This window comes from Abramis brama (assembly GCF_963993115.1).
Source record: "Abramis brama genome assembly, chromosome: 8".
Taxonomy (NCBI): Eukaryota; Metazoa; Chordata; class Actinopteri; order Cypriniformes; family Leuciscidae; genus Abramis; species Abramis brama.
Genome location: NC_139970.1, coordinates 23,790,895 through 23,812,193, shown reverse-complemented (window position 1 = coordinate 23,812,193; position 21,299 = coordinate 23,790,895). Strand labels below are relative to the sequence as shown.

General features: G+C 38.6%; 1 protein-coding gene across 5 annotated transcripts; it reads right to left on the bottom strand.

Moving 5' to 3' along the window:
• Positions 1-1,414: 1,414 nt before the first annotated feature.
• Positions 1,415-15,044, bottom strand: LOC311088504 (protein mono-ADP-ribosyltransferase PARP4-like). 5 transcript variants are annotated; one of them, XM_084122668.1, is made up of 35 exons: positions 14,903-15,044; positions 14,504-14,675; positions 14,164-14,359; positions 13,740-13,854; positions 13,528-13,606; positions 13,060-13,158; positions 12,789-12,947; positions 12,538-12,675; positions 12,289-12,447; positions 12,002-12,153; positions 11,790-11,921; positions 11,078-11,176; positions 10,762-10,945; positions 10,519-10,666; positions 10,048-10,190; positions 9,342-9,473; positions 9,167-9,253; positions 8,913-9,077; positions 8,774-8,817; positions 8,560-8,638; positions 8,302-8,439; positions 7,970-8,177; positions 7,730-7,800; positions 6,888-7,075; positions 6,704-6,803; positions 6,421-6,591; positions 5,872-5,952; positions 5,708-5,788; positions 5,519-5,614; positions 4,501-4,638; positions 2,816-4,133; positions 2,555-2,700; positions 2,359-2,461; positions 2,135-2,267; positions 1,415-2,061 (listed from the first exon to the last, which is right to left on the bottom strand). In XM_084122668.1, the coding sequence occupies exons 2-35, from the start codon at positions 14,627-14,629 to the stop codon at positions 1,860-1,862; spliced, it is 5,610 nt and encodes a 1,869-aa protein (XP_083978794.1). In that variant the 5' UTR covers positions 14,630-14,675; positions 14,903-15,044; the 3' UTR covers positions 1,415-1,859. The 5 variants fall into 5 exon arrangements, with proteins under 5 accessions (XP_083978794.1, XP_083978796.1, XP_083978797.1 ...); XM_084122670.1 differs by having other exon boundaries at positions 4,507-4,638; positions 14,903-15,030; XM_084122671.1 differs by having other exon boundaries at positions 4,507-4,638; positions 14,504-14,640; positions 14,903-15,030.
• Between the last annotated feature and the right edge of the window lie 6,255 nt (positions 15,045-21,299).

Below are 21,299 nucleotides of genomic sequence, written 5' to 3'. Positions count from 1 at the left end.
AAGCAGCGTGTGTGTGTGATTTTGGTTGGGTGACAGTTGTAGGTTACAGTTTGACAAGAGTTTACAGTTTGACAAAAGCACAATGTTGTGTTTTACACAAATATAAGTAGGCTAAACACTTTGCAGTTTTAATTATGTCCTGTATGAACAAAATGGAGTATGTTTTTATGTTTCCACTGTTCGATCGCGCCCGCTCTCTGACACACACACACACACACAGAGAGACACACAAACACACACACACATTCCAGCAATGCAATCTTGACATCGCAGCCTGTTCATTATTCTGCGCTCACACCAAACGCGAATAGAGCGTCAAATTCGCGCGTATCCGCGTCTAGTTCGACGCTTGAACATTTTGAATCCAAAGCGAATAGGACACGCGTATAAAGCGAGCGTTTGAAGCGAAATAGCACCAAACTATAACGTTTACACTGTGAACTGTAAATCTTTGTTCTGGAGCTGAAGCTTATCGACCTTCTCAACTATAAAATTATTAATATAACCCTCCAATGCATATTTAAGGCCCTTTTGGTGACATCGAGATGATATATAATCTTTCTGTCTCCAAAAAATCATCAATTGACTCCTGTGAAATGTCTCCTACTGTGACAGCTGCCAAAAGCGCCTGTTACCGAATGTTGACTGTTTGTCCGAGTGAGTGGAGGGGGCGTGGCTTAGCCATAGGTCAATTAGCATACATGCGCAGGGAAAAATAAATGTAGAAATGTGGAAATACAGAAATAAATAAATGTAGAAATGTGGAAATACAGAAATAAATAAATGTAGAAATGTGGAAATACAGAAATAAATAAATGTAGGAATAAATAAATGTATAAATAAATACATATATAAATATATAAATAAATAAATATATAAATACATAAATATATAAATAAATGTATAAATACATAAATAAATACATATAAAAATGCATACATAAATAAATAAATACATGTAAAAATACAGAAATAGCCATTTATAATACCAAAATGTATTTATTTTCACTATTATTTCTGCATTTATTTATTTATTTCTACTTTTATTTATTTATTTATTTATTTTTCGTTCTGTCATTTTTAGTCCTTCATATGCCACAGCTTTGACAGCCTTTCACTGAGTGATACATTATTTTACTGATGGATAAAAATAGGCAGAGCAAAACAGAAAAAATACAACCCAATAAGAATGTTTTGCACAATTAGTTGACATATATTTGAAATTACCTAATTATTATTATTTATTTTTTTTTAAACGCAAAGGGCTAATTATAAGTGGCTTGATGAGTAATTCCCAAGGAATAAAGATTTGATTCTTTTAATAATCATCCATAGTCCATTAGGATAGATGATTATTACACAGAAAAGGAGGCAACAGCTTTTCTGTGACTGTGCAGGTCCTTGAGGCACCAACGTTTACGGTAACAAACAATATATTTATTTTCATTCACTTAAAAGAAAGACAGCACAAGCTTCAACAAAACATTTGGCAAATAGAATTTTGTTTAATTTTAAATGATAAATCAACATACTGCTTAATGATCATGGATAATGTGATGAACTACATTAGTGGTTGCTCCGCTAGGACATCAGTGCGAACTTGAGGAGAAATTACTAAATAGATCCACTAAAAATCACTACTATAAAAAAATTTTAGTTCTAAAAAAAAGCTTGCAAACACTTGATATTTTAGAATACAATGAAATTCAGACATTTTACATCAATATTTTGAGTTAGTCTTATAGTTCAATAGTGTCTAAATTGTTAAGGCCACTTAAAGGCTAGAAAGTTTTGTTTGCAATAAGCAATCAGCAAGTAAAGCAGCAACTGTAACTGAAGGGGGAAGTGTGTTTCAAGTTTCTACATGACTGATACACACACACGTCTCTCCAGAACAGGTTTGAGAGGGGAATATGGGTGTGGAGAATCACAGCCCAGCAGCTGACGTGTAGATGATTCCCAATCCCGGCCGATCTCCAGCCTGCTGCACACACACGGATACTGTCTGTCAGTCCGACAGGCCCAGTCCACGGCCCTCTTCACTGCCTCCCAGTGCATCGGCCTGAATGGAGAAGAGCACAAAGTTATGGATCAAATATACAAGAGTGAATCACTATGAGGACGCGTGCTCGTACCTGGGCTCCTGAGACTCTTTCAGCCGGAGGAGAGACTCGAGCAACCGTCCCACTGCCAGCTTCTTCACCCGGATCAGCTGCAGCACCAGCAGAGTCGCCACCAGTCTCAGAATTTCAGCATGAGCCTTCACACCTGACAGACAAAACATGTGACTGATTAACTGATTCTGACAGACAAACTGTGTCTGAAAAATTAAGAAGTTTCGTTTTAAAAAATCTTATACCAAAGGAACGGATGCCTTTCTCCTGAAGGAAGACATTGGCAAAAAAGTCTACGTCCAGGTTGAGGAAGCTGCTCAGTCTCTCAGTGCACTCCCAGTATCCATCCTATATCCAAACACAATACATAAGTTCATATTCCCTTGACTTATACATTTACATACCATATATAATCTAGTGCATTAAATCATGTGTAAAAACCTCATGTTGAAGCTCAAACAGCTCATTCCAGGCCACGGTGTCAGGCTTGCTTGTTTTATCTGCCGTGACCGACAGATTCAAGATGTCATGAGGTTTTGTAAATTGCTGAGTGCTTAGTTGAAAACCAGGAGCAGCCCTTCTTGTAGCTTCATGAGACAAAGGATAGAAATATGAGACAATGATATAAAATTGAAACAAAGGATAAAAAGATTTTTTTACTTCACATCAACATTGAAACCTCATCAGTGTGAGCCAACTTACATTGTGCAAAAGTCATAGTGTCTAGTGACTGTAGTAGTCTTTGCCGTTTTGGAAGTTGCACTTTTTGTGCTGCTGGTTGCATTAGTTGTGTTTGCTCTTGATGAGATGCTTCATAAAGTCCGGAGGATGAGGAACCAAAAAGGCCTAAAGGCTCATTCGTACTTTGGAAACCACCAAAGCCACTATATGCAGGGAGAGAGCGCGGCGCAGACATTGTAGGATAACCAAAGACAGCGCGGCCAGAAGCCTTGCCACAAAAAGATGCATCCACCCTGCTAAAAAAAGTAGGAGGAGGAGTAGGACTGGGTGACAAGTACTGCTTAGATGCAAGATGAATAGGAGGACCTTCAAAGAGAGGAAGAGTTGAGGCGTCACACTGGATCTCTGAGAGACAGTGAAGGTCAGGAGATTCCCTCGTTGAAAAAGATGCGCTCGGCCTGCCAAAATGAGGATGAGGAGGAGGAGGAGGAGGAGGAGGAGTAGGGCTGTGAGACAAGTTCTGCTTAGATGCAAGATGAGGAGGAATAGGAGGACCTTCAAAGAGAGGAGTTGAGATGCCATGATAGATCACTGGGAGACTGCGAAGGGCAGGAGTTTCACTCGTTGAAAAAGATGTGCTCACCCTGCCAGAAAGAGGAGCAGGAGGAGTCAGGCTGGAAGACAAGAACAGATTAGATGCAAGACTGAGATGAGAAGGAGGACCTGCAAAGAGAGGAGGAGTTGAGCCTTCAAGCTCAAATGAAATGCTGGGGAATGCCCCAGCACGAGGAAGGGCATTAGTTTCACTCGTGGGGAGAAAGGAATCAAGGCTGCAATCAATGGAGAGAGAGTCCGCTGATGCAGAATCATGAAGGGGAGGAGGCGGGGAGGAGGCAAGCCTGGAGATACGACGGGAAGTTGGAGGGGGAGGAAAAAGCCTGTCACTCATGGAGCCAGATTGGAACAAGGTACTACCAGAAGGACGAGGAGAAATCCAGCGAGGTTGCATTGACTTTTTAAGAATTTGATGATGAGGGAGAGCACCCATTGAGGCACCTACGGGAGCCTGTGATGAGGTTGTGTGAGGCTCACTTTCATCAGAACTAGACGAACAACTTAACATTCTTGCTGAGCGTCTGCAATGGAGAATGCTACCTTCAAAACGTGAAGGACGCCAGCTGCTACTGGAGTGACGAGTGAGAGCTGCAGATGCTTCCATTTCAAAATCCTCAGGAGGATCTGCATAGTCACACTCAATTTCATCATCATAAAATGCAGCTTGTTTACAGAGCTGATCAGGAGATGTGGAGCCGCTACTACTCCATTCCTCTGAATCCATCTAAAAAATAAAAATAAATAATAAATAAATAAAAATAAATATTTAGAAGAAAAAAAATATTGATTAATACCTTGATTATAATCACTCATTACATATACATTGAAGCAGCAGTGGATTCCAATCCACCCCCTTCAATATATATATATATATATATATATATATATATATATATATATATATATATATTATATTCTTATCAGTTCTTGCTTTCCAAGGGAACTGAACCCATGACCTTGGCGTTGCAAGCGCCAACGCTCTACTGTTTGAGCTACAGGAAAGCCACTACTTTGCATTTATACTACTACATTACATACTACATTATACTACATTGCATGACAACAGCTGTAATAGACCATTTTGTTGTTACCCATACATGATCAACACATCTAATACGCCCATCCATGAGCTTCTCTTCAGTCCAGCCCATATATGGCAAAATATCCACATCCTCTTCTGATATGAGTTTAGGAATATCTGTCAGTCCAGTTTCAAGCTCATTCTGGTCCTACAAAGAGCAATTGAGATCACAAAAGTCATTTTAGTTTAACTCTAATATATCACACTTTAGCAGAAGTTGACTTCTTATATCAGAGAATTTTTGGTATATTTTCATTATCAATATTTGGTATATTTTCATTATATAGCATCGGCAATAAATTTTGCCGCTGGGCCATTTAGTGACCCAAGTCTGAAAATGCGATTCACAATGTGCACTTTCACATTTTATTGACCTTTTATTTTTCAACTTTTATTTTCACCTTTTATTTTTATTAAAACACAACGATTATAGTAGGCAAGTATAAGGTAAAGTTGCCTAAAAACACATGCAAGAAACATAATTTGAATAGCTATACGATTAGACATTAAAAGCATAAATGCTTGAGAAAATTGTATTATTTAAAATTGTCTATGCATTAAGAAAAGGTAGAAGATGTTACTTAGGTACTATATGTTATTGTACATTTGTTTGGTCACCCTTTTTGCTCTGTAATGGTTTGCTCTGTTTTGCTATTGAACAGTCTTTACGAATAGGTGTTTTACGAATTCTGAATTTACGAATAGGTGGTAATACACTATTCGTAAAGACGGTTCAATAGTAAAACAGAGCAAACCATTACAGAGTAAAAAGGGTGACCAAACAAAAAGACGGAGCAACATAGTTTTTGATTTTTCTGTTTGTTTCTCTTGATCTTGAAACTGAAACTTGAACAAAGACACAATTCTTTGCCTGAAAGAATAATGAAAGATTATTTCTACACATTTAAAATCTTGTTTTTACAGATAATGTAATTTTTTTAAATGAATTTAAAAAAGCCATTTATTGTTACAATATGTTTAGAATGAATGATCTGAACACATAACCCCTACATTATCAGTAATCATACCCTCTCTTCGATGGCGACAAAGCTTGTGAACTGGGACAAGATGGAGAACTCTTTACTGAGCTCAATGATGTAGGACTTCAGCTCTGCTTTCTTCCCCTGATAGAGAGATACAAGACAGCAAGTCAAGTTCTTCTGTTAGCACATTTGCCAGTTCTATTAAAAACAGCAACAATCAGTAAAATATTGTACCTCATGTTCTGCTTCACTGTTGCCTAGAATGCCATCTTCATAGTCTCTGATGATCGCTCTTGCTGTTAACTTGTGAAGGAACTACACACACACACACACACACACACACGATCAAAAACTGATGATATTTCAGATTATATGAAGTATTTAAGATGTTCACTCACAGTTCCTTTTGTCTTTTGTAGTTCTGTGGTGGAAACCATTGTTTTGATCTCCTGCCCACTCAAATCACCAAACAGTGTGGCCTAAAGTGTAAATATTACACAATACAAATGAAATTTACAGCAGAAACCATATACATACCTATATGAAGAACAATATTTAATTACTTTCATTTATAGTATGCATCAATATAACTATACTGACGAATTCATCGTCAATATTTACCTACATACTGTATATTTTAAAATATTTTAATATCAAAAATGGCATACAAAATCTTCATGAACATGATAATGCAAACAAACTGTTGATTCAGGGCTTTGAATGTATTTTATGAAACAGTTGGAAATAATTCATCATCAAACTCTAACTATAATAGTAAAAAAAATACTAAAATTATAGCTACATTTGTAATGTTTCTTAATTTTACAGTTTTAGCAAAATCTTTTGGATATACTGTGAATTTTACAATATATTACTCAGTCCTAACTACAATAAACAACAACCATCTGCAACACAGTCAGATCAGCTGGTAAAAAGCGCAGGTCTACCTGAGTGCAGTGCGGCACAAAGCCGTATATGAGAGTGTGACAGTCACTGAAGAGGCCGTGAAGCTGTGAGGGGGCTTGAACAGGAGGAGGCGCTGTGGGATTAAACTGCTGCCACTTCACTGCCACTGATCTGCAGCCTGGAGACTCCATACGCTGAACCTGAGCGCGCACCTGAAATTACCAGCAAATCTGGTGAACTCAAGCCTCAGAGCGGCCCATGTTGAACTGATAATGTTCCCTTTTTCTAAATAAAAACAACAATACAATAAACTGCGTGATTCACCTTCTCTGCCCAAGTGTGTTTCATCTTTGTGTCAAAAAATTCACATGTTCCTCCCCCTGCTTGAGCCAAAGCTCTGAGCATATGACGATTAGCTGTCAAGCTAGACAAACACAAACACAAACTGTAGGTTCAGAAATGAATTGAAGTGTTAAAGAGATTTGTGTTGAACTCTTCAAAGGCAGACCTGAGTCCACAGGTGAAGAGGCGCGTGTGGCAGGAGTTTTCTCGGACCAGCTGTAGGGTCAGAGGCTGGTTCTGAACATGTCCATCAGAGAGCAGAAGGATGTTCCTCACGCCCCGGCTGGGAGACAGAAGGCTCAGGCTCTGGAGAGGCCGCCACAGCTCAGTGCCGCCACCAACGCCACTACAGGACTGAAGAGACCACACATGCAATGACATGAACTTTAGTGATTAAAGGGTAACTCTTGCCAAAATTGAATCTACGCTCTTTTTGTTAACCTACCCGTGTAAAAGCATAATTAGAATTGGAAGCTCATGTGTAGAGCCCCTAGTGATACTTCAAGCACAGTTGTATGTTGTGTCGAGTCTTCTTAGTGTTTTAAAAATAGCTATGCTATCATAGAAGTGCCCCATGCACTCCCATTCAAAAGGCATTTTGACCTAAAACAAAAATACGGTCAATCTTAAAAATGGCGTTTCCATTTTAATTAAGCTTTTACATGAAAGTTTGACTCGGGTAGATTAACAAAAAGAGCCTAGGTTCAATTTTGGCGAGAGTTACCCTTTAACCAAGGGCTCAAGGTTTAGCTGGTTAGTGTGGTACAGTTACACCCTGCTGGATGATGCTGTAACTACAACATTATGGTGGCAAAACATCTCGCTCTAATTGGAACTGAGTGTCCATGAGCAACAACTGAAAAGCTGAAATGAAGTGAAGATGATGCATAATGTGAATCGAATTATGTCTCCTGATGGAAGAAGTAAAAAAACCTAAAGAATATCTCAATATGCCCACTTTCAAAGCACAGAAACACTCATCTTTAACCATTTTTAAACATTACTCACCATTATAAATTTTCTGGCTGGTTCAGTTGCTTCATCTAAAGGCACTGGTGCAGGAAAAGCTTCCTTGTAATCTTAAAAACACACATTTTAAGATTAACACTGTGTGAATGAAGTACCAGCATATAATGTTCTTCACCCATAATACTTCACTGTGAATTACAAGAATAATAGGGAAATAAAAATGTCTACATTACAAGATGATCGCTAGAACAACAGCAGATTGTTTCAGTGAGCACTAACCAGTGCTGAAAGAGATGATGTTGATCTTCAGTGAGCGGTCCAGAGATTTAAGGACTTGAAGGGCAATCCTGCGGGCGTTCAGCATGGCGTCTCCCCGCATGGACTTGGACGAGTCCAGTAGAATGACCACATCGCTCACACTGGACGGATCTCCAGAGCTGGAAACCCCGCTTGACTTAAAGTCTGGATAAAACACCAGCATGCAGGCCTGCAGGGATCAGAGAGTGTCAGAGAACGACCTTTTCTGTGTGTTTTATAGATCAGGCCATGTGAAAGAAAAAGAGGAATTTTTATCTGCAATATGAATCAGATGTGACTGATTATTTCATTACCTGACTATATTTATCCGGATGGTTCTCGACCCACATCCTGGGCATGTGGATATTAGAAAGACTGAAGGACACCTGTAACCCTTCAGATCCAAGAGTCTGTCCCGGTAACGTGCTGACCACTGCCTTACAGTCGGTCATCTGAACGGGAAAAACACTGATACTGTTAATAATACTGTTCATAACCAAATATGTTTTATTTCCTTTGGAGAACACAACAAGTATCTAGTAAGACAATCCACAAAAATAAGTAAAATTAACCTTGGTTCTGATGCGGTGTGAAGAACTCAAGTTGATGATCTCGTAAGGCATTTCAATGGACATAGACAAAGAAAACTCCCTGAAGAAAGAGGGAACGAATGAAAGAGAGTGTGATATTATAAAAACAACGTGGTTTGCTAAATTAAATAATTGGATTTAATATTGTAAATCATCAGCAGATCCATTTAGATTTTTAGTGAATCATTACTCTCACCCGTCAGACTGAAGCTCCGTCACACCAATCTTTTCAACAGTTGCCTGAAATACAACACAACTCTCAGTCAAAACACTGTAACTAACAGCAGCCCATACTGTAGTTTAACTACAGTGACTAAAGACCAATCGTGTCGTACCTGAGTTGTCAGATTAAGGGCGGCGCTCTGTTGCCATGGTGCCACGCTGCCAGCCAGTGAGAAGACTATAAAGCCTGATCTCACCACCAGCTCAGTGATGAACGTCACCTTGATCAAAACTGTGGCTCCGGGAGGAAGGTTCCCCACGCTGATAGTAAATACATCCTGCCTCACATAAACACATGACCTTAAAGAAGCCTTCTGATATATTATCACTCATGCATCAGAGAAAGAAACAGTAGTAAGTAACTCACAGGTGCATCCTGGTCCATCAGGTAGGCTCCATGGCCTTTCTCTATGGCTTGCTTGTACTCCTTACGAGCCTGCTCTTTTTCCTTTACCTACAGGACAAAGAAAGACATTAAAACTGATGAGAAAGCAGAAATGAAGAGCAAAAGCTACATTCGACAGATTCTGAATGACTTGCACCTTTCCAACAACGTGTTTTCCATTGATAAAGGCTTCAAATCCACACACTGCTGCCGTCTCCTCTAGTGGAAAGACGTACTTTGCTTCAATGGGAACAGCACTCTTGTTTGTGTAGGTCTGAAAAATGATGACCTGATGACAGAACAGAGAAAGTTTTGGTTATGGTTACAGTTTGAAATTGTCATTATAATTTTGCTATGGTTCTTTCTTTCTTTTATTTTGTTAATCCTATTGGATTTTACTTTGAAGTTCTTGATCACCATGTCATGTCTTTGTTCCCTATTGCACTCTTTGTTCCCTACTATAAATGTGCCCATTGCTGTTTTGTTTTCATCTGCCTTAAAATTTAACAACAAATTTTGACCACCCCACATTTGCTGTCAGCCTCTTCATCACTAATTAAAATGTTCATATTTTTAATCATCATATTTTCTGATATTTCACTTATTCTATTTATCCTTTATTCTGACTTTTTATATTTCATAACATTGTTGAACACACTATTGACCTTGGCAGTGAGAGAAAACAGTGATGCTTTGATTGAAACACACACACACACACACACACACACACACACACACACACACACACACACACACACACACACACACACACACACACACACACACACACACACACACACAACTGCTTTGTATCGCTCATACACTCGCAGTCCAGCAGTAGCGCCAACTGTAGTATATCACACCTGACACAGCAGGTCCATCAGCTTGCACCTCACATTGACAGCCTGAAGAGGAATTTTCTGACCATTGCTGTCCAGCAAACCTGCAGTCATCTCCTCCAGAGGGTTTTTAGTGGACTCCAAACCCTCACTGTCATCACTGGACACTAAAGAAACACATTAAACAAAACCAATGATCAATTTCACAAATCCAAATCAGAGACTTCAGGTTTACAAAGCATCAGATGTCCCTGAAGAATGATTTTCTCTCCACCATGTCAAAGTTCACTGTTATTATAAAGGGCTGTTCTGTGGGACTCAAACTTGGGTCACCCAAAGCGCTGTAGCGCAATATATTGGAGTGCTGCACACAAGAATATGGGTTCCGCCATCATGTAATTTGATTACATTTTTAATGGATTTGACAGATCTACAACAGATTCCTCCACATATAAAAGCTCTTTCTACATGTCCTATTCACTGAACGTTACTCACAGACATCAGACGTGTCAGTGAGCTGTGTGAGCTCCACAACTGTGTTGATATGAGGCTGGAACTCTTTTAACTCGTCTCCCTCCAGAGTGTACTGAACCACATACTTCAGTCTGATCTGCTCTGTGTTATAGACAACAAACTCATCATCCTGTCAAATAGAAACCAGCACACACAAACACAAGAATCACATTAGATCCCAAAAACATGAGCAGAATAATTGAGTACAGAGAAAATGACTAGCACCTCAAATTCAGAGAGTCTGTTGGGTGTGCGGCGGACTCCATGTACACTGTGGCAGCCGTCAGGGGCGCAGGTCAAAGTGGTGTCTTTCTTCAGCAGGTCTTTGCAGCGACCCAACGCCACTTCACACACCAGCAGCAGCCGAGAGCCGTCAGTTACACTGGGCTTGGAGTATTTCACACTAGTGCTTTAACACAGAGCAGAAACTTACTGACTGGCTTCCAATTGAACCAACTGAAGTCTTCAATTGTCATGAAAGTGGAGTATTTACAAATCTGTCATATTAAAAGATGCCTGAATAATGCAAAAGACCACTGACTTTAGAGAGTCACTGAAGTAGATTCCTCCTCCAAGATTCCCGATATCCGTCCTCTCAATTCCATGCTGTTCGACTCCAACCCTGGGCAGCAGCAGACCTCTACATAGAATATTCCATAAAAAAAATTTTTTTTTAATTAATTACATGATAAAACAAATAAGCAATCAAATGAATGACAATGAATTGCATTAACACTTGCTGAAAAAATCCCAAAAATGAACAAAAGACATTACATGATTATTGCAGAAGAATAAATAAATTGAATAGACATTACAATAAGTGATTTCTGTCAATTTATAGACAGATATTAGAGGTTTTTTCAGAGTTTATCAGGGTTGGTCTACATTGTTATTAGTAATGCTCATTTCCTCTATTTTTACGTTTAGATAAATTTGCCATCATTTATTAATAATTTAATAACATTTAATAAATGTATTAAAACTGGTTTTTAAACAGCATTTAAACTGGTTAAAATAAATGGTTAAATTTAATCTTATTACATTTAATGCAAATCACAACAACAATGTCCATTTTTGTACATTATTATTTCTAAATTCACTTACTATCAGCCATATCAAGAATCATGGTTCAACCAAACCGACTGTATGTGTCTTCACTTGCTCCACCACAGTATATGGTCTGTCATAAACAGGTTTGTGTGGTTTTGTCACTGTGTGTAAGTATGATTATTTTTTAAAGAATATGCTCTTACCGTGACAGTATTCCAACAAAACTACTGGGACTAGTGGAGTGAAGGAGAGGCTTAATGTTGCCTAAATCCTCCCAAAACATTTGAAGCTCCACCCCTCTGCTTACACGCAGTATCTGCTGAATCTGAACAGGCCTGTAGTGGATACAAGATTAACACCATCATAATATATTCATGTTTGAACTTCAGACCACAATCGTCACAATCAAGTTTACCTTTCCTGAAGCAGTTGAGAGACAACATGAAACTCAGGGTTTTGTGGTGGAACAACCTCAATACTGCACCTCAGAGCTCGATACTTTCCCAGAGACGAGGGCGAGGGGCTTCCCAGAGTGGCTTCACTCACATTCAGAATGTCTCTTATCAGCTGAGGACGACAGAAGAGTTTAAAGTACCATTCTGCACTGTGTGTGGAGTTAAAAATCCATATCGAAGAATCTACCAAAATCCCCAAATATGAAGGAATCTATATAACCATGTACTATATTTGCATACATGTTACCTGACAAAGATCAAGTTTTTGAGACACAAGCTTGTGTTTGGAAGGAGGGTCGATCATTCTGAGGGGTAGAAGAGTGTTGACCTCCTCTAGCAGGGCCTTGACTTCATCCTCTTTCTGAGTCTTTTGTGCCTGCAGTAACAATCCCTCCACCCTGCTCACCTGCAACAGCACAGAGACATTAAACACACAACATTCCTGTGAGCTTCATGATTGGATGTGTGTGTGTGATTATCTAAGGCTCATTCTCACATCATTAAGGCTGATTTTGGAGACAGGGACTGTCAGGATGTTACTAAGGGAACCGAGAGCTTCGGTCCAAACCAGCTCCACAAAGACGCCAACTTCCTGTGATAATGAGCTGCAGTTCAGCTTCTCCTCCAACAGAAGCTGCAAATCAAAAGAGTGAACTGATTTTACACTCATCGGACACGTTATATATGCACATACTGTACAGTATCAACTGAATAAAATAGATCTTCATAGAGCGGTTTCTGTCTAACCTGCTGCAGGCTGTAGGACGCCAAGCGTTCAACCTCAGGAGGAAGTGTGTGAGTCCTTGTGAATCCCTGTGTCTCCATCTCCTTCATCAGCAGCAGATACGCTTCCACAGCATCCTCAGACGTCACGCAGTACACAAGCTTGTCCTGCACCACTGCGCTCTACAGTGAGAGAGTGTCAAGACATGTCAAGAGTTCATTACCTCTCTCACAGTATATGAGTCCTATGATAACAACATCTAAACAGTTTAAACTGTGTTCGAGATGACCAAACCTCAGCTTCACGCAAGATTGAGGACAACACACGATACTGCTGGCCTTTTCGTCCTCTGGCACTCTGCAGCTCCAAAACAGACAAAGTCTTGGGTTTGACCTGCAACACAGACATGAAAACACCTTCAAACTCAGGTAGTGATGGAGGCTACAAGAATCACTTCAGGAATGCGTTAAACTGGTCATCATACATTTTATTACTATTTTAATTTCCCCCCGAGATCCACTTATTATGTTTGTCAAATTTATGACCTATGGGTGTTGTGTGCAAGTATTTATCTGTCTGACTTCAGAAAGTTGTGGAAGTTGAAAGTAAGTAATTTTTGCAGTGTATTTTGAATAAATGGTCTACTTTGAGTTCTGAAATGTACAGTGTGTTTTTCATAATACACTAACTCTTTTAATTAAAAGATTAAGGGAAAATCAGGAACATTTTTTAATGATGTGACACACTATGACACTCACTCACCCTCTCAAAAACTGAATACTTGGCCACTTGAAAATATGAAGGAAATTCAGGCAGCTCATGGTCGCCGCCTCTGTAAACTCTGCATTGGGTAAATGAAAAGATGCAGTCAGGTAAACTAGCACATCTAAATAAATGATGTGAAAATTGTAGAACAATAAAGAAACTTTTTAATAACACTCAAGGACTGACGGTGACAAAAAACAAGAGCATACCTGAACCTGCCGAGACTGGGTCCGCCCTTCTCAAGAGCCACAGTCTCAGTCTTTGGGAGTTCAGACTGACCTTTGAACTCCTCTTTATCTTGTATCTGGGTCGACACTTTTCCCTCTTTATGGTGAAAAACAACAGTATGTCAACAGCTCCACAAAAACGCATGGTTTAATCTCATTTACTCAATACCTAAATATATCAAATATATTTCTCAACAAAAATGTACTGCAACAGAAGAGTACAAAAACAGAACAAAACACACCCACATTAAGCAAACACAACTAATCTGGCTGTGACACTCCCATCCATTCTGTTCCTCCATTTTGTTTACACATCTCATGTGACTTGACACAAACATCTGATATCTATTCTAACCAAAGAAAGAAAATCTGAGAATTCAGTAAATTAGGTTAATGAAACTTCTACCTGGACGAGAGATGAATTCAGAGGTGGGACAAGCCAGCTGTGGGGCCAAATCATGCTCCATCAAAGGCAGGAGATGCCCTTCATTCAGACAGCTCCACACATACTGCGTCCCAACCACTGGGATCCGGAGCTTCTGGATGCTGCGCTGCCGGTTACTGCTCAAGTCATTCACACTGCTGGTGACTACAAAAGAGCACTGGAGAAGAGAAAGCAGGTCAGAAGACACACTGCAGCTCTTTAGTAGTGCTCACTTAATTATTTTAAACTCTAGAGGCACTATTTTAAGCATTATAAAGCATTTGGGAAGTTCCCATTCCCATGTTATTTGTGGGATACGAACCTCTTTGTTGATGACATAAGATATGTTTCCTCCATTTTCCAGAAGAGCCAATCTCAGCTTATTCTTCTCTTTATAAGGCACATTCTTCACATCTAACACTACAGTACAGTTTTCAAACACTGTCATGATGCCTGTGTCTGAACATGCCAAGAAAAGCGACAGGAAAGAAAGCCTGCAGTAAATCACACAATAAAAATAGCGTCTGTGTCCGACTCCTTGCGTATCAAGACACTATCAACATAAACATATTCGACCTGGACTATTTATTTAACAAATCAGACATTATAATTCTTGTATTCACATACACATAGTTATGATATTTCCCTTGATATAAAGTTAAACAGTCGGCAATAGTCTGCTACATCTAGTGCTGTCATGCCAGCAGACAGAAGAACTTACCGTGAAGTCAGAGTCGAGTTTAGATACGTTTAGATTTTAAAAAAAAATACCATTAAAGAAAGAGTAAACAATCTCCCGTGTAAGGGAAGGTCAGAGAAGTGTTTCGGCTTCCTGACTCATATTCCTGTAAAGACACGCCTCCCTGCTATAAAAACACAAGGCTCCATCCAGTGGTTGAAACGGTCCTTACAGAGATTATATTGTACAGTTTCCTAAAACACACGCATAGAGGGGCGCTGCATCTCTCCAATCTTACTATTGTTGTGGGTTAAATCATAACTGTCCCTCCCTTTCCTCTGCCACATCCACTGAGAAGACGGAGCAGCGGATATCAGGAAGCCGTGTTATGTTTGTTGATCTACTGAGATTTGTATCAGTCCGCGCGGTGCTTTACAGCTCTTGTATGGGTTCCGTTAAGCGTATATGCAGAAATGACTCGACACACGTTTTTTTCAACTTATGTACTCAGAAATGTACCCGTCAGGACAGCTGTCATAGTCCTGGCCATGCTTATCTTTTTCAAATATGTGTTCACGTGCCCTTGCACAACTCGCGAGATAACTCTCCTGCACTGCTGGCTCTACCTGTGTCTGCCAATAGGCATACTGTTCTTTATTATGACCCTCATGAACGCTCAGCTCCTGAAGATGTGCAGATGTTACGTTTGCAGATGTTGCGTCAGAAGCCAGAGCAGATGTTGTAAGAGTGAGTGCTGCGATACCTTTGAATGCTGCTGTTGTTCTGGGGGTTACTGTTATCATCCAGAACGCTGTGGACAGGAAGGATGGTATTACTGTGGCATTATATGGAAGCATCTATTCAATGTCTTTTATGCGGGATCGCTGTGGATTGTCGTTGCATTTATTGACGGGGATTGGTACGTTTGCATGCGGACCGTTAATGCGAACGGTACCGGGGAGCAAATTGCGTGCAAGGATCTACCAACTCCAGGAGAAGCAGAGACTCTAAGAAAATTTGACAGTGAATCACGGGTAAATTTGATCTGTGTTATTTATGATATTGTTATCCCTCATATTTGATCACACAGTTAACAATTTTGGTTCTCAAAACTTAAGTTTTTGGTAAAAACAAGAAGAAAAAAATAAAATTTCTTTAATATTTCCCAGTTTTTCCATCTAATTTTTATCCCAGATCCCAAATAGCACATGTATGTCTGCAAGATGTCTGTTAAAGATCACTTCATCTGGAAAGCATCTGCTGTTTACTAACATCTGATAGACATCTTTAAGATGTCAGTTTAACATACATTCTAAATCATTACATCTTAAAGACATCTTCTAAACGTCTATTTGACATCTGACAGGAAACGTCCGATAGACGTATTGCAGATGAGCAAACACTCTAAAAAAATCCAGATGTAAACACGCACATCAAATAGACGTCTCCGTGATGTATGTGATGTACGTGTGCTTATAGCAATACGTATCATCTGCAATACGTCTATAGGACGTTTCCTGTCAGATGTCAAATAGACGTTTAGAAGATGTCTTTAAGATGTAATGATTTAGAATGTATGTTAAACTAACAGCTTAAAGATGTCTATCAGATGTTAGTAAACAGCAGATGCTTTCCAGATGAAGTGATCTTTAACAGACATCTTGCAGACGTAGGCCTACGTGTGCTATCTGGGATATAATATTTTATTTCAGCTTTATTTTCAGTTACCGAAAACTATTTTTAACAGATTTAGTTATAGTTAACATTAACAATAACAATAACAACACACTGGATTGAATCTGCTGCAGAATTGAAAGTGTTCTCACTACCAATTGGTTGAGCATGTTTTCTTAAAAAAAAAAAGAGAAGGTTAATCTGTTCACCATGCCCTCGGAAACTATATTATTTACAAAATAAATTATTACCTTTCTAAAATTAATGAAAATGATCATACGTTAAAGGATTTCACTGCTGCTAACATCCTGAAATGATCCTGGTATGATAGTGTATTGTAAAGTTGATTTAAAAAGTTTTTTTTTTTACACTAAATGTGTTCTACCAAATGGTAGAGAGGCCTGTTAAATGGTTAAATAGATTGTGACCTTGACCTATGCCATTTTTTTCAATTTTTCTCCTTCTAGGTAATTGGCCTAATTCTTATTCTTGGCCTTTCATTTTTGTTGACGATAAGCTCATCTCTCATGACCCGATGGAAGCCATATTATAAATCGATCTATGAGGTTTATCTGGAGCGGGAGACTTCAGCCATTCTGGAGGAGAGACTACATGAAAAAGCAGTGGACAGAGCCAGACATGTCAGTGATATTTCACTGAGAAACATTGAGAATCCACACATGAACACCACTCAGGGCGATGCTCGTCATGTTCAGTATCAGCCGTTAGGGAACACTGAAAAAGACGTGTGGCATCAAATATCAGACCCGGCCCTACATTTAACAGAGTTTCCATAGGCAATTTCAGTTTTGTGCCTACTACCTGCATCTTGCCAAAGTAATGGTGTATCACTGGTTTTCACATTTATTTGCATATTATAATAACACATTTTAACTGTGGTGTTATTTTATGTTAAATACTGAGACACAAGCAAACTTACACAATATTACATTCTATATTGCAAAAAAAGTGCTATACATACATAGAGGTTTAATAGAACTCTAAATAAAGTACAGAGGTACGAGTAGGTTATTGTGTGAGGATACACAACCATGTGGAAATTTGGGGTCAGTAAGATTTTCTTTTGAAAGAAATTATACTTTTATTAAGCATGGATGCATTACATTGGTCAACAACAAAATTTGTAAATACGTTTGTATTGTTACAGAAGATTTCTATTTCAAATAATGCTGTTCTATTGAATTTTCATCAAAGAATCCAGACAATAATGTATCACAGTTTCGACAAAAAAATGTTAAGCAGCAACTGTTTTCAACATTGATAATAATAAGTGTTTCTTGAGCAGCAAATCAGCATATTAGAATGATTTCTGAAGGATCATGTGACACTGAAGACTGGAGTAATGATGCAGAAAATTACATAAAATATATTAAAATAGAAAACCGCTATTTAAATTTAAATTTTTACTTTATTTTTGATCAAATAAGTCTAGTCTTCGTGAGCATAAGAGACTTCTTTCAAAAACTTCTTACCGACTCCATATTGTGCTGTTAGCCTCAGAATGTTTTGGTTTTTATAGGGTGAATGAAAATGCATTTGCTATGCAGTTATTGTTACAATAAGTATTTCAGATCCAATGCACAAGAACCAAAAAAGACCCCAAAAGTAACTCATGACTATGTACTTTTTTTTGTATGATGTATGAGAAACTCTCAGACTAAACAACAACAAAAAGGACCAAAACATAAAAACAGTATGAATTTTTTTTTTTTTTTGCTAAACTTTTTACCATTTTTTAAACTTTTTACTGTATTGAAGACCTCTGAAATAGATCATTTTTGCCTAGCCTCAGTAAATTGACTGGGACTCCAGTAGTTATTTCTCTGTTTGTCTGTTATTTTATTATTACTAAAGTTATTATTTTTAAGTAGGCTATGTGTGGGGGCAGCAACTTGAAGAAATGTTTTTAGATATAATGGTAGTTGAGGCAAGTGATTTTCTATAGGCTAATTGATTCTATGAATAAAATAATAATAAAAATCCTCAGCTATATAAATGTGGATGTTATTTCTTTGTGAACTAAGATTCACTTCTCTCTTTACAATAATATTATCAACTTAATGGGTTAAAAGGTGAGACTGTTTGGCACATTACTCTTGTGCATGACTTTTAACTGTTGAAACAAAAGCTTGTGTCCTCTTTCTACAAATATAGGTGAAGGTAAGTTTGTTAAATGTACACTATGCAACTTTTTTTTATTAACAAAACTTAAATAATGAGTGAATACATCATCAACCATTCCCAAATGTGTTTTTATCTTACCCTGATTCACTATGGTAATCCTATTATAAGAGATTATATTCTAGACCTGACGGGATGGTCTCGTCATATCAGTAAATGGAGAAAAGTTGCTCCGGCTACTTTGACACGTGTAATGGTGTGGGAGTAGCATAGGTTAGTTTTCACAATGAGTGAGAAAGGTTAAAATGGAGCACCATAAATCTTGAACCTCTGGAGAATCACCCATTTAAAATGGAGAGTCTGAGGAGGAGAGTCTGCTGGCAAAAAGAACGTGACAGAGCTTGTAATATAATGAGAGTCAACACTGTCTTGGCTATTCAGAGATGGCGAGAACTGAGTGATGTGAAATTTTGTAAAGGCGATTCAGAGATGCCGTTTTTATTACTCAAAATGTAAGGTATTTTATTGAACAGATAAATTGCATAGCTCTCTAACATAATTCATTGTAAAGCATTACAATGCTGTGTGCGCTGTGTGAACATGATGGTTTTTGTAGTTCTAGACTAAATGTGAGCAGTGAGCGTGCATTTACTCACCTCACTTGCACAAAAACAGATTTAGTATTCCTCAATATGAATAAAAACTGTGAAATGCAAACTCAGAATATTATGCTAATCTGCGATACTCAAATATGTTAAATAATACAAATGTGTATTTAAACTCACTTTATTAACTCTGCTACTGACCTTCGATGATCAAATTCAACCATGCTAATAAGCAAAAATGACTTTATTCAAACATCACATTGTGGTTTGTTTTTATCAGAGGTGTAAAATCCAGGGGTCAGAAAGTAAAAGTCCTGCCATATGTTTATACCACCTATGAACTCAGCCAGCTGATTTCACTAATTAGTTCTATCTCCTGGCTGAAAAACTGTACTAATTAGCAAATCTAGGTGATTGGAACAAAATACTGAGGAGGACTTTTACTTTCTGAACCTGGTTTTTATTGGTGATCTTTCTTCTGCTGCATTTGTTTAAATGGTTTAAACAATTGTTTGAGCTGCGCCCTCTATTTTACATGCGCAAATTTGCATTTCCTTCAGCCTTAGGCTTATTCATTTAACTTTTGGTGTGAAAGGGCCTTTACATTTGCCAAAAATATAACTTTTTTGTCAAAAAAGAAACAAGCTAACCAGGCCCAGATGAGAAAAAGTAATGCAAAAGTAACGTAACACATTACTTTCCATAAAAAAGTAACTAATGCAATTAGTTACTTTTTAGGGAGTATTGCAATATTGTAACGCATTACTTTTAAAAGTAACTTTCCCTAACACTGGTTGTAGCACTGTGCTGGAATTTATTTTTCAAGGAAGTGCTGTCTGTTAATGGGGATAGCTGCAGTAACATCTTCAGCTAGTCAGCTTGAGATCCTTTTATATCTCTTAAGCCTAGTAGTGAATGTTTTATGATCAGTCGGATAACCATATTCATCCGCAGTCACACAGAGCCAAAGCACATCCAAAACAATGTTTTTCCACAAAATGCATGCAGTTTAAAATATAGGGGTAATTGTAGGCTTTATTGTTGTTGTGGTATTATCAACAGACAACTAGAACTTCAACGGCATGTGTTTATATAGCATTTTATGAACTACAATTACATGCGTCATATATGAATTAACTTTTTGAATATTTGTTATCCCAGCCCATGAATGTTTTAATATTGTCATATGTGCCAAGGTGGATGTCAGATTTTTTATTTCCACATGAGGTTCCTCCTCACTATTGTTAGGGCAGAATTGTATTCATATATTCTGTTTAGTTTTAAAAAGCACACTGAAGTAGTTAGTTATGCATGTGTCTTGAGAAGCCACAGCTGTTCAGTTGCAGTAATTTTGTGACTGACTGATTTGTGGGCCTTGTCTGTTTTGATATATGGTGTAAATCTCAAGGCCATGAGTATGAGGTTGCTGTTTAAAGGTGGGGTATGTGATTCTCTTTTTTGTCCATTTTTTCAAAATCACTTGAAATCCTATTCCTAACCCACTTACAGCCACTGAGTTAGAAGCACTGAAATGAAAATTAAGCAATTTAATCATCTGTGGAACGGGCAGGACTCGAAAAACTCCAGCCAATCATTTCCAAGACCACCTAGAATCATTGGACAGTAAGTTCGTCAATCAAACGGTCGTACCATACCCCCCCCCTCCATCCCCCTCCCTCCCCTCCCCTCCCCATCCCCCTCCCTCCCCTCCCTCCCCTCCCCTCCCCTCCCTCCCCTTCCCTCCCTCCCCCTCTCCCTCCCCCTCTCCCTCTCCCTCCCCCTCTCCCTCTCCCTCTCCCTCTCCCTCTCCCTCTCCCTCTCCCTCCCTCTCCCTCTCCCTCTCCCTCTCCCAGGGCCAGCGTTGGAGGAAAGAAGGTAGGATCATTTGAGTTGTGTATTTTCAAAATCTGCCAGCCGTTTTGCAAATCCCATACCCTACCTTTAAAGTCCTGCAGAATAAGCTGTGAACTATCACCATTGTGCCCTTGACTCCAAGTTTCTCCAAAGGAAATGATTAG